At 37.0% G+C, this 14,814-nt stretch overlaps 1 protein-coding gene across 1 annotated transcript; it reads left to right on the top strand.

Annotated features, from left to right (window-relative positions):
- The first annotated feature begins 11,619 nt into the window (after window positions 1–11,619).
- LOC311089045 (E3 ubiquitin-protein ligase TRIM35-like) lies at window positions 11,620–14,785 on the top strand. The gene is made up of 6 exons (XM_084123480.1): window positions 11,620–12,087; window positions 13,242–13,337; window positions 13,444–13,674; window positions 13,772–13,794; window positions 13,874–13,995; window positions 14,083–14,785. Exons 1-6 carry the CDS (start codon window positions 11,647–11,649, stop codon window positions 14,622–14,624), a joined length of 1,455 nt encoding a protein of 484 aa, XP_083979606.1. The 5' UTR covers window positions 11,620–11,646; the 3' UTR covers window positions 14,625–14,785.
- Window positions 14,786–14,814: the final 29 nt, after the last annotated feature.

Here is a 14,814-nt window from a genome sequence, read left to right as displayed (position 1 = left end):
ACGATCCTTAAAATAGTAAAGTTACATCACAACAGCAAAATTAAACAGGATCACTTGATTACTGCCAATGGTAACAGTGACATTCAATTCAACTAACTATGAAAACATTTATAGCATTTGTTGTCTAGGTTAATGTTCATTTATAAACATACTGTTGTTCACTGTTAATACATATTAGTTCATAATATATTAAATAATGTTAATTTATATATTAGAAATGTATTAGTATATATTTCTGATATCTAATGAATTAACAAATTGAACCTTACTGTAATGTTTAACCAGGATTTCTACACATTTTTCACCATTAAATGGTGTTTGTTGCTTTGGCTTCATGTGGATGTAGTCAGTGTTGCTCTGAAAGTCAAGTTTCCTGTCTATTATAGTACACGGTGACCTGCTTCACATCCTGTGCTGCCAGCTTGAGCGCAACTTTCTAATCATGGCTCCTTCATCTTGGTGATATTAATGTGTAAAGAGCTGTTATCAAACCAGAAGACACGGCTGTCAACATACTGGAAATAGACTATTTACATCCGTCTGGCAAGCGAGCAAAGCTGTATCATCAGCTTACTTGAAAGGAGCAGGTCACTGTTGTTACATTGAACTTCATTGCTATTAACATGATATAACAGGGGAGATACAGTTGCACACATCCCTGAGGAACGCCAGTCGGATGAAGTGCTGTTCATACGGATTTGCTGAAGCAGCGCTTTGATGCAAGGACCAGCCCGCTGTTGACATTTACATCACGCAGTAGGTACATTGGGGTGTGCCTGTATTAAAGCCAGAAGAGCTTTAGTTTTGTACAAATGCTAACTCGATAACATGTTAGCTCGATAAGCAAATTGCCTGGTGTCCATAAATGAAAATTCTTTACATGTAGATGGTCTATCCATTTGAGGAGTATTGATGTACCATCAATGTGCCAGACAGCATTAAAGGATTTTTGCACGTGGAGTTTTTGGTACAGCGAAATGAGGGATGTCCTTCCAGGTCAGGGTCATAACTTTTTTTTTTTTTTACATTTGAGTAAACATAGATCCCAGTTGTGCAGTACACCTTTAAAACCTTCCCTTTCAGCCCATCCTGATCCTAAAACTTTCAAACCTAAGCTTTTAAAACTACTTCAAACTTTCAGGCAAGGCCTGTCAACCCAATATTAAAAGTTTGTCTTGGTGTACTCAACTTTTTCTAGTTTAATAGCTTATAAACACATTAGAAATGTCAGTAAAGAGAAAAAATAAATGTTTTGCTATTTTAGGTTTTAGTATTTTTTTATTCAAAGCCACAAGAACGACTTACAAAGTCACTATTAACAACATGGCTACCAGACAAATAAAGTTAATACATTTCAATGCTTTTTTGTTTTTAGTTTGTTCCAAAAGGTTTATGAATAATTTGATGTCGCATAAAATTTAAGACATTTGTTTTGCAAAGAGGCCACTTGTTCTTATGTATATGATATTTTCTTAATAAAATAAATAGGCTAATTGCATTGTGTTGTTCTTATTCCAAAATGTCATTCTTAAAATAAAAAGTACACAATTTTCTATGCAAAAAATTGTATAGCGCTTTTCACAATACATATAGTTTCAAAGCAGCTTTACAGAAAATGCACGTGTCTACACTACAATTTATAGAGATCTGTTATCAGAGGTGACTGTGTCCAAGTAATGTGCATATTTCAGAAATCAGCTATTTAGTCTACACTTTCTGAAGAGACTTGATTGCTTTATATGATGAACAGATTTAATTTAGGCTTTTATTAACATTTAAAAATTGATCAGCGGACAGAAGCTCAACCGAACATGCTGGACACACTACACACAAGAACAAACCTCATTCATTTGTTCTTGTGGAACCTTAAACGTGAGAATGAACCTCATTGGTTCTTGGACGTCAAGCAAACTTGTTTACAGCTGATGTGTGAGTTGATGAATGCTTATGTGAATAAAAGCCTAAATTCAATCTGTTCATCATATAAAGTGATTGTGTCTCTTCAGAAAATTTTGGACTAAACCACTCAATTCATATGGATTAGTTTTTTACGATCTCTTTATGAACTTTTTGAAGCGTCGAAGTGGTAGTTGCGTAGCTGTCAATGGAGGGACAGAAAGCTCTCAGATTTCATCAACCATATCTTCATTTGTGTTCTAAAGGTGAACAATGGTCTTACGGGTTTGGAACGACATAATTAAGGGTAAGTAATTAAATGACATAAGTTTCATTTTTGGGTGAACTATCCCTTTAAAGCGCCCCTTTGAGGAGACAGGGATAGCAGGTCAGAGTAATGGGCGTGCCGAAAGGTGAATCGCTACAACAGAAACTAACCCCTTTCGTCACGCCCATTACTCCAACCTGCAGATGGTAGATACTCACACTTGGCTTTGTGGACGACATGTGTGATTCATACAATCTACAGTAGACGGCGATAATGCACAACTTCTGTAATGAACCACCATGAAACAAAGGAGAAGAGGAGGCTGACCCGTTTAAATCAAGGGGGTAATCTTTCAGAAAACACTGAAGCTTCCCCGGGGGCCGCCATTGATTAGCAGACCATCACCTGCTGTTAGCATTCCATTGACTCCCATTCATTTTGGCGTCACTTTGACAGTGAATAACTTTACATCTGAGGTGTTTAAAGACTCCATTTGTCCATTATTTATTTCTAAAGAAACACGAAAATTTATAAAAGGCTCCATTACCTTGTATCTTACGTTATGGCCCCGTATAAGCAGTGTTTGTAAAAATAGGCTAACGATTGCGTCATAACCACGCGACTCTCTGTCGCACAGTAGAGAAATTACCTTATGGACAGGAGGAGACACGGGCAGTCGGGGGGACGTGGAGGCAAAATGACAAAGTAATTCATCAGAATACTTAGCGAAAGTTTCTCCTGCTCCTAGCTCATGGACACCTCCTACTCACACTCTCCGTCTCTGCAAGTTTCGGAAGGGAATGATTCAGATTTCTCTTGGCACAGCTACTAGAAGACAGACGGGTTGCTCACGTCACATCTACGTCGTCAAGCTCAGTTTGAGTCTGCGCAGTACGGTCAGCCATCAGGAAGTGAGTGCTTCTAATTGACTTCACTTTTCTCCGTTGAATCCAATGGGGTCGCTGTGTCCATTTCTTTTACTGTCTATGGTTTAAATCATCGCACATGAATCTCTGCCGAAAGAAGTGCATAGGCTGTGTTATCAGAGTTTCAATCCATCCAGATGTAATAAATACAGACTGTTTCACGGACATAAGCTTGCGAACATGCGGATTATACGGTGGTACTGGAGGAATTGTTTGTTCATGTAAGTTCATGGTGCATTAATGTTAACAAATACAACATTTGATTTTAATTAGTAAATGTTGAAATTAATATGATTAATTTCATTCTTTGATTAAATAATCAAAGATTCTTGTTAATTAGTTTGTGTTAACTAAAGTAGTTAATTAATTAACCTTATTGTAAAGTGTTACCAAGAAATCTGATTGAATAGTTTACTTTTGTTTAATTGGCAATTTTTCACACACACAAAATGTAATGACATTACAGATGGAACAGATTAGAGCAAAATAAAACCAGACTCGAAATAAGTAAACGCTCTCTTAAACAGCTAAACTTGATTAAAACAAAAAGGTCAAAAAACAAACAAACAAAAAAAAACTATTGAGGGATGGAGAAATGAAGCCTCTTAAATCTTTTAAGTGTCGAAAACAGCGCCATCGTGTGGAGTCAAATGTAAAGCAGCCATAAACCCGAGTGCGCAATGCATGCAGCTTCATTTGTGTGATCCATTAAGCACAAATAAAAGCATGACTACGCTAAATGTGTGTAGTTTTCTGATAATATAATTTACATATTGAAGTGTGGCAATAAATTAAATGTAACCAAGTAGGCCTACACGCGGCTAAACTGTCTGGCAAACTTTTTGTGCACAAAGCTAGATTATGCAGGCAGAGTATAGCCTAGCCTATAAATTAATTAGAATTGTGATAAAAAATAGTCTGCTATGTTCAGAATAAAATGCTACCTTACACATTACGTGCCAGCAATGTTTTAAATAGTAAGTGAACAGTTGGCATTACTCCTCGATGAATGTTTCAGACTGTATACACCGTTGTCTCGTGACCTCATCAAATTGAATGTGAGTGATGTCTATCACCATGGAAATAAAGAGGGCATTTAGCTTTTTAGCTAAGTTTCGTGTAAAAATGGCTGTGTTTGGAATAGCGGCTGCTTTTTTCTAGGATGCATATTGTGACTCAAGTTAACACATGGGAAGAGGGAGCAATGTAGCAGGGGAGTGAGACACTGGAACTTTGGTAGATCGCATTTATTAAAATTGTTTGAATTGTGACTATGTTATGAGCTGTTGATTTCTTCCAGGAAAAACTGCATCAAAACCTTTACTGGGGAAACTAAGAATATTTGAGGAGTTTCAACAGACTTTGCATCAAACTGCAAAACATATTATGGTCAGAATTAAACCATGTTTTCAGGTTACTCCACCATGTGAAAATGTTTATTAATATATTCTATTTTTTTCCTATGAATGTGCAAGATTTCATTATCTGCTATAGGCACATAACTAAATGATCTGCCATTCATTTAATAAAAAATAGTCTTAAAAACCAACTTGAGAAAGAATTGTGATAAGATTGTGTTGTTGTTGTTTTTTTGCCAAATAATAACAAAGTGCAGTAGAAGGTAAAACTATTTGCTTCACAAACTAGTTTGTTTGATTATGGACTGTTTTTGTACAGCTAAAATAACTGGAAGCAAATGACACCTGAAGCCTTGGACATTCAAGTTAAAAATGGCTGTGCACGCATTTGTGTTAAAAAAAGGTGGATAGACCGTAGTGTTACCATTATATATTTGTCTGAAGTATATTGTTTTTTAGTTTCAGGCCCAACACAGAGAGGCAGATTAAGGAGGAGTTTGTGAAACTTTTAAAAACAAACTTTCAAAGTTTGTGAAAGAATCAGTAAGGATAGCTAAACTGAGGAAGGAAGAACAGCTGAAGAGTCAGACGGTGAATGAGAATATTGAGAAGATGAACACAGAGAGTTTCAGACACTATCAGAGCCATAGAGAAGGAGATTAAATCTGAAGATACTTTATTCCTTAAAGTATGAAGCATGTTTATTTACTTACAGCAGATTGATTTTTACTGGAGACAAATGCAAGCAAGTTTTAAAAATGAACTCAAGTTACATTGTATGATCTGCAATGTTACAGAACTATGATGCAGCTATGAAAAGGTTTGTGTTGTTTGGCAGGAGTGGAATCTGGCTGGTGGGGCATTTCTGTGGTGAATATAAAGCACATGTACCAGCACAATCACCTACTCTCCTCCCGGTGAAAGAGAAACTGCAGAGGATCAGAGTTCATCTGGACTGGGATAGTGGAAAACTGTCATTCTCTGACCCTCTTACTGACACACACATATACTCTTTTACACACACATTTACTGAAAGACTATTTCCACTTTTTGGTGTTGGCTGTAACATTTCACCTTTGGTTATCTTACATATAAATTCATTTTGCTAAAATGTTGCCCTCTTCTATTGGAGCTCTCTCACCCTCATCAACTGTCAGGTATTCCTTATTGGTCACCACCGTTTTGACCACCTTATTCCTAAAGTGGTCAAAACAGACCAAAGACAATAAGCATACATTTAATAAATAAAAAATAAGGAATATACTAATTTCTATAATATTTTTTCTTTAATAAATTGTATTTTGATTGAATTTCATGGTGAATTTCTCTACATTATTATTGAATTTCTCTACATTATTCTCTAAATTATTCACCATTTATTTCTATATAAAATAATACAAATATTAGAAAAATCTTTTTCATATTATTATCAATTAATGCAAGTTTTTTTTAAAACCAATGCATTTAAGAGGGATTTGTGGTGGAAGAAATAAAGAAAATCTTGTCTAATACCACTGTATAGCCATAAGTGTATGCATTCCCTAGTTTTCAGATATAGTTACTTTTAATAGGTTTTCCAGTTGCATATATATTTAGACAGTATGAAAGAATAGTTTATCATGGCTGATTTGTATATTATACCCCAGGAAATCGCTTTGTATTTTCGGATTTGCCATTGATTTCTTTGGCAGTCATTTTTGACTTTGAATAGAGTGGTACAGGTATGACATCATTTTGTAGACCAAAATTCAGAAACAGTAAACGCACTTACTGTTCCATCTTCCACAAGCCAATGTTTTTTTTTATTTATGGGATTTTGGTTGAAATACGGTCTGTGGTGAACACAAGCTCAAGACACTTTCATACGACATAAAATACATCAGTATTATCCCCTTCTGGGTTTTTTTAAAAGTTGTTTCGTGTCTTGAAAAAGGCAGCTGCTAACAAGTGGCTAAATGGGACTACAGAGGCTGTCGGGCACATTGAACATCATCACGTATAATTGTGCTCTTATAAACTATTCTAACTCAAACTTTCTGGGAAACTGTTTTTAGATATAAACTGAAAGAGTTGTCGGAAGCTTAGAATTGAATAGAATAATTGTGAATCAAATGAATGTGAAAAGGATCTAATGTGAATGGAATCGAATGAATGTGAATCGAATCCAATGTGAATTGAATGTGAATCGAATGAATGTGAATCCAATGAATGTGAATTGAATGTGAATCCAATGAATGTGAATCCAATGAATGTGAATCCAATGTGAATCCAATGTGAATCGAATCCAATGTGAATCGAATGAATGTGAATCCAATGTGAATCCAATGTGAATTGAATGTGAATCAAATGAATGTGAATCGAATCCAATGTGAATCCAATGTGAATCGAATGAATGTGAATCCAATGTGAATCCAATGTGAATTGAATGTGAATCAAATGAATGTGAATCGAATCCAATGTGAATCCAATGTGAATCGAATCCAATGTGAATCGAATGAATGTGAATCCAGTGTGAATCGAATCCAATGTGAATCGAATGTGAATCCAATGTGAATCGAATCCAATGTGAACTGAATGTGAATCGAATGAATGTGAATCGAATCCAATGTGAATCCAGTGTGAATCAAATCCAATGTGAATCGAATGAATGTGAATCCAATGTGAATCGAATCCAATGTGAACTGAATGTGAATCGAATGAATGTGAATCGAATCCAATGTGAATCCAGTGTGAATCAAATCCAATGTGAATCCAGTGTGAATCAAATCCAATGTGAATCCAGTGTGAATCAAATCCAATGTGAATCCAGTGTGAATCAAATCCAATGTGAATCGAATGAATGTGAATCCAATGTGAATCGAATCCAATGTGAACTGAATGTGAATCGAATGAATGTGAATCGAATCCAATGTGAATCCAGTGTGAATCAAATCCAATGTGAATCCAGTGTGAATCAAATCCAATGTGAATCCAGTGTGAATCAAATCCAATGTGAATCCAGTGTGAATCAAATCCAATGTGAATCCAGTGTGAATCAAATCCAATGTGAATCCAATGTGAATCGAATCCAATGTGAACTGAATGTGAATCCAATGTGAATCGAATCCAATGTGAACTGAATGTGAATCCAATGTGAATCGAATCCAATGTGAACTGAATGTGAATCCAATGAATGTGAATCGAATCGAATGAATGTGAATCCAATGTGAATCGAATGTGAATCCAATGTGAATCCAATGAATGTGAATCGAATCGAATGAATGTGAATCCAATGTGAATCCAATGTGAATCGAATCCAATGTGAATCGAATCGATTTACAATATTAGCGCAGATTCAGGATAAAAAAGAGAGAGAGCTGAAAGAATGGAAAAGTAATGAAATCTAGTTATACCACAGCAATTATTCTCAGTACTTAACATTGGTTCTCAACAGTTTGCTTGTGGACTCTCTTCTTCTTTTGTATATTATATCATAGCCTGTTTGAATACTTGATTCTGATTGACTGGAAGGCATTAAAACAATGAATGCACAGATAGTTACAGTCAGTTTAAACACAATTCTAAATTAATGTGCTGCCTTTACTGTAGCACACACACACAGTCACTCTCACACAGAATCGTATTTTTAAGTAACAAGACATTAACATAGCTGTTTCTGAAGTAATTAAACTGACAGCTTCATTAGAGTGATGCTGCACAGACGCAGGTAATTCACACATACACACAATCTCTCTCTCTCTCCCTCGTTTATTCATTCAAATAAACGTAATCCAACCACGCTAATTTATTTCTGTGCCTGAATGCTGAGTGTGCAGAATGCCAGATCTAATGACCCATTGCCAAAAAAAAAAACTAATGAAAAATAACTGTTAGTTTTACTCTTCCAGTCAAATTGTGCTCCACAAACATTAAGGACAGTTTTAACTTAACATTTTAACAGCTGTGTATTACACAATTTTAATGCACTTCACAGAGGCAACCCGCTTCACGTCAGGTGGTTCTTTGCTTCCACCTTGTTCATTAAAATCATGTAATGCACATACCATGGATTAGCCCTTACTTATGTGAAGGGTTTATAGGTTACACAAAGTATTAAATGAAGGGGGACAATAACTGTGGAACACATACAGTGAGGAAAATAAGTATTTGAACACCCTGCTATTTTGCAAGTTCTCCCACTTGGAAATCATGGAGGGGTCTGAAATTGTCATCGTAGGTGCATGTCCACTGTGAGAGACATAATCTAAAAAAAAAAATCCAGAAATCACAATATATGATTTTTTAACTATTTATTTGTATGATACAGCTGCAAATAAGTATTTGAACACCTGTCTATCAGCTAGAATTCTGACCCTCAAAGACCTGTTAGTCTGCCTTTAAAATGTCCACCTCCACTCCATTTATTATCCTAAATTAGATGCACCTGTTTGAGGTCGTTAGCTGCATAAAGACACCTGTCCACCCCATACAATCAGTAAGAATCCAACTACTAACATGGCCAAGACCAAAGAGCTGTCCAAAGACACTAGAGACAAAATTGTACACCTCCACAAGGCTGGAAAGGGCTACGGGGAAATTGCCAAGCAGCTTGGTGAAAAAAGGTCCACTGTTGGAGCAATCATTAGAAAATGGAAGAAGCTAAACATGACTGTCAATCTCCCTCGGACTGGGGCTCCATGCAAGATCTCACCTCGTGGGGTCTCAATGATCCTAAGAAAGGTGAGAAATCAGCCCAGAACTACACGGGAGGAGTAGTTCTGGGCTGAAAAGAGCTGGGACCACCGTTTCCAAGGTTACTGTTGGTAATACACTAAGACGTCATGGTTTGAAATCATGCATGGCACGGAAGGTTCCCCTGCTTAAACCAGCACATGTCAAGGCCCGTCTTAAGTTTGCCAATGACCATTTGGATGATCCAGAGGAGTCATGGGAGAAAGTCATGTGGTCAGATGAGACCAAAATAGAACTTTTTGGTCATAATTCCACTAAACGTGTTTGGAGGAAGAAGAATGATGAGTACCATCCCAAGAACACCATCCCTACTGTGAAGCATGGGGGTGGTAGCATCATGCTTTGGGGGTGTTTTTCTGCACATGGGACAGGGCGACTGCACTGTATTAAGGAGAGGATGACCGGGGCCATGTATTGCGAGATTTTGGGGAACAACCTCCTTCCCTCAGTTAGAGCATTGAAGATGGGTCGAGGCTGGGTCTTCCAACATGACAATGACCCGAAGCACACAGCCAGGATAACCAAGGAGTGGCTCTGTAAGAAGCATATCAAGGTTCTGGCGTGGCCTAGCCAGTCTCCAGACCTAAACCCAATAGGGAATCTTTGGAGGGAGCTCAAACTCCGTGTTTCTCAGCAACAGCCCAGAAACCTGACTGATCTAGAGAAGATCTGTGTGGAGGAGTGGGCCAAAATCCCTCCTGCAGTGTGTGCAAACCTGGTGAAAAACTACAGGAAACGTTTGACCTCTGTAATTGCAAACAAAGGCTACTGTACCAAATATTAACATTGATTTTCTCAGGTGTTCAAATACTTATTTGCAGCTGTATCATACAAATAAATAGTTAAAAAATCATACATTGTGTTTTCTGGATATTTTTTTTTGATTATGTCTCTCACAGTGGACATGCACCTACGATGACAATTTCAGACCCCTCCATGATTTCTAAGTGGGAGAACTTGCAAAATAGCAGGGTGGTCAAATACTTATTTTCCTCACTGTATATTCAATATACTGTTTTCCAATAATAGGATAAAGGATAAAGAGGGCCAATATTTGTGGAGGGCGCTGGCAGTATTTAAAAATGATTGTGTCTTTCTGTTTTTTTTTCCAGAAATGCATGTTATTGTGCAAGTTGCGTAGACTGTCAATGGAGGGACAGAAAGCTCTCAGATTTCATCAAAAAAGATCTTCATTTGTGTTCCAAAGATGAACGAAAGTCTTATGGGGTTGGAACGACATAAGGGCGAGTAATTAATGACATAATTTCATTTTTGGGTGAACTAACCCTTTAACTTTTTTTACCTGGAGTGTTCAAAGCCATTAATAATGCTGACCAATTTGCCACAGTAAATGAACTGTAAATAGTATGAATACTTTCCACAAACACTTGGTGACACCAAGTTAATTTTAAGAGATTAACTTGTAGATTCATTTTAAGCATACTATATGCATGTGGTGAAGCGTGTAACTTGAGAGTTTCTCTGATTCTTTTTGTTTGTTTGTTTGTTTTTTCAGACTACATCCAAAATAGTGTTTCCACATCTGAGATAAAGGCAGTTATAAGAACCAAGTGGAATAAGCTCTTCAAAAAACGAAACCTCTCTGAATAATGTGGGGGAAGAAATACACATGATTGTTGTAAATAAACACTTTAAATGCATTGTCTAACTCTCAGCCTGTTATTTGAAGTGAACAAAAAAAAAAGTAAAATAACATTTATTGTTGCCTTTCAGTTTGAGACATCCACTGTTGTTTTGTAGGCCTACCTTCATTCATTATATTGCAGATGTGTGAAAATAAAACTTATTCTGGATATTATGGTTGTATTTCAATGGTAGGCTATTATACAGCATTTTATTAGTAGGCTATTGCACTTTGGTAGTATTGTAATTATACTTTAGTTGTATTATGTATTGCAGTAGGCCTACTACCGCAGTTATATTGCAGCATTATCAGCTGTATTGCAGTAATACTTCAGCTGTAATGCAGTTGTATTGCAGTTGAATAGTTAATATGTATTGCAATAAAGCTGCAGTTGTACTCCAGTAAAACTAAATATTATTATAGGCTACTGAAATATTGACGTTTTTTCGTGTCCAAAAAAATGCATTTTTCTACATGTAACAAAAACTGCAGTAGTCTTTTGAAAGGTAGCTAAACGATGACATATTTTTTTATTTCTAGCAGGTGAACTATCCCTGTAGGCTATTATCTCTATGCGTGTGCAGGGACAAAGCTTTCTCCTTCTTTCATTTGTTGTCCATTTTGATGGCATTTCCCATCCATATATCGATACGAAAAAACGATATATTTTAACTCAGGGACAAAAAAGACCAACAACCGCCCACTTAGACCGGAAGAAATCATGTGACCGACATGTAAAGCGACCAATCACGGTTCGCTTTTAAAACTACTGTTCGTTTTTAGGGGCGGGTAAATCTGAAATCGCTGATAATAATCATAATAATGGCTCAGGAGTCTCCGCGAAACGTTGTACAGGCCAAACCGAAGAAAGTGGAAAATGGCTGTTTGCTTTGTGGTAGGGACTTCTATCCAAACAAATGTAACAAGCATCGACTCTATCACGGACACAAGTCTGAAAACAAAGCGGAATATACGGTTGTGTTGGAGGACTTAGTTGGCAAACTTCAGGACACGACTCTGGCCGTCTGCGGCATATGCAGAACTCTGTTATTGAGGTACGATCGCGTGTCCAAAGACGCAGAGAGAATAAAATGGCTTATTAAGGATACGTGGAAGAAGATGAGAGAGAAACGATGTGCGGAGTCAACTCCTTCACTGGAAGTGAAGAGACGACGAGAACTGATGGACACAGCAGCTTATGATGAAGACAACAACATTGCATCCATCCCACTACATTCCACCGACACCGCTTCAGCAGCAAAGGTAACGTTCTTTATCTGATCTCTGGAAACACTACGACCAATGATGACTTGTATTTTAGGAAAAAAAATCGATCTGCTTTAAATAAGACTATTTTGAATTTACTGGGTTTTTTTTTTTTTTTTTTTTTTTTACGCCATATAAAACCAAAACGCCATATAAAAAAAAATGCTAAGAAGGAAAACTTCCTGGAAATATTCCTACAAAACGTTGTGTTAATGTATTACGTAAAAAAAACAAAAAAAAAACGTTTTTTCATCCGAAACACGTTAAATATTTTTTTGTATTGTTTAATGTAAATTATATTTATGTTCTAAATTGCGTGATTCGTGTTTGCAACAAACTGAACTGGGACATATATCATTACAATAAATACCATTAGCGAGGAAATAAAACTTAAACTGATAATATCGCACGTCGGGATGTCAAGGGACCATGTGATCCCAGTCAACAATTTGATCTCTCAGTGATCTTACCATGAGCTCCCAGGAAACTCATGATGTGGTCACAATATGAGGTCACAGCGAGCTAAAAGTTTAACTTCACAGCGCACTCATACTGTGAGCTCGCCATGTAAGACCACTGTGATATCATTGTGTTAAACTCTAATTCTATTCGTTTAGTGTGAGTTCACTGTGATCTCAAATGTATCTGATATTGGTCAGTTATATCACAAGCATCATGTAGAAGTTCATATTTTACTTCCATCAACAATTCAGTCTCCTTGTTTAATCTGTATTCTTTTCAGCCTGGTGTTGGCATTTGAGACAAACATTTCTATTCAACGGATGCATTCAGATTCAGGTGTTGTTTTGGTGACTCCTTTTTACTTAACCTCTATTTATTTTTCCCCTTGAAAAGACTTGACGCATCCTGAAACACAGAGAGCAATATATCAATGCAATCAGTTGTAAAATCAGCTGGTGTGGTTACTGAAGCCAGGTGATTCCACACCTGAGCTGGCAAGATGACTGGTTCACATGTACCTGGCCATGTGCCAGTGCTCTGTTAACACAGGGCCAGGCCACAGTGCATATTGGCATTATAATATCATATGATCATATGAACAAATCCTGCAGTATCTATGTTACAGTAGTTGAAAACAGACATTTTCATATTAATCTGTTCTGTTTATTTATTTATTTATTTTTTTTCAGGAGAAACTCAAAACTGCATTAAAACCACTGCAGGAAAGGCTGAGAATATTTCAGGAGTTTCAAAAGACTTCACTTCAAACTGCAGAACATATTAAGGTAAGTATTTACTATGGTATAAAGTTGTGAAGCACCCCATCTTTGTAAAATATATGTTTATGTTAGAATATAGTCATTCATTCATCCGAAATGTCAATGGTTTCAGTTTCAGGCTCAATACACAGAGAAATGGATCAAGGATGAGTTTGTGAAACTTCGCCAAAGTTTATGTAATGAAGAGGCGGCCAGGAAAAAAGCACTGAAAGAGGAAGAAGAGCAAAAGAGTCAGATGATGAGGAAGAAGATTGAGAAGATGAGCAGAGAGTTGTCATCTCTTTCTGCCACAATCACAGCTATAGAGGAGGAGATGAACGCTGAAGATGCTTTATTCCTACAAGTATGAAGCATGTTTATGTATGTACTTTCCGAAAAAGGAAAATATGCCCTTTTTAAAAAAGTGTTAATTTATTTAATCTGTATTTCTGTTATTACAGAACTATGAGGCCACTATGAAAAGGTTTGTACTATTTTTTCCTGTTTCTCTGTTGTTCTGAACTCAAACCTACAGCATCACTGACTCCTGAACGTTTTTCCAGAGTTTCCCAGTGTAGACTGCCGGATCCAGAGAAAATTTCTGGAGTGCTGATCAATGTGCCACAACACCTGAGTAACCTGAAGTTCACTGTGTTACAGAAGATGCTGAAAAGTGTTGAATACAGTGAGTACAGAACACAACAATGAATTCAGCCCCGTCATAAGAGTCATTTGTCTTGATTCATGTTTGTGTGTCTTTCTCTTGCTTCAGCTCCTGTGACATTTGACCCCAACACTGCTCACTGTAATCTCATCCTATCCGATGATCTGACCAGTGTGACATACAGCGATGAGGAACAGACACTTCCTGATAACCCAGAGAGATTCGACATGTTTGCGTGTGTTCTTGGCTCAGAGGGCTTTGACTCAGGGTCTCACTGCTGGGATGTTGAGGTCGGAGACAGTACGGGCTGGTTCCTCGGAGTGATGAATGACTCCGCTCAAAGGAGGAATAAAATATTCTCAAGGAGTGGAATCTGGCTGGTGGGGCATTTCTGTGGTGAATATAAAGCACATGTATCACCACAATCACCTACTCTCCTCCCGGTGAAAGAGAAACTGCAGAGGATCAGAGTTCATCTGGACTGGGATAGTGGAAAACTGTCATTCTCTGACCCTCTTACTGACACACACATATACTCTTTTACACACACATTTACTGAAAGATTATTTCCATTTTTCGGTGTTGGCTGTAACATTTCTCCTCTGCTCATCTTACCAGTAAATTTCTCAGTAAAAAAAGACTCACTTTAGATCTTACAAGTTTTATGTAATGCTTAATTTTATTTATTTATTTTTTCATTTAATTGACTGTGCTGATGATGTATGTCATATATAAATGATTAAACTACGGGGCTGGTGAATGCTTGAATCTGATTCTAAGAGCGAGAGATTCTTGAACGTTCTAAGGTGTGCAATTAAGGAGAAGTAGTTCTAGGCAGGT

The sequence above is a fragment of the Abramis brama genome (genome assembly GCF_963993115.1).
Source record: "Abramis brama genome assembly, chromosome: 8".
Classification (NCBI taxonomy): Eukaryota; Metazoa; Chordata; class Actinopteri; order Cypriniformes; family Leuciscidae; genus Abramis; species Abramis brama.
Note: the sequence above shows the minus strand (reverse complement) of the source record. Positions and strands in the feature narration are given on the sequence as shown.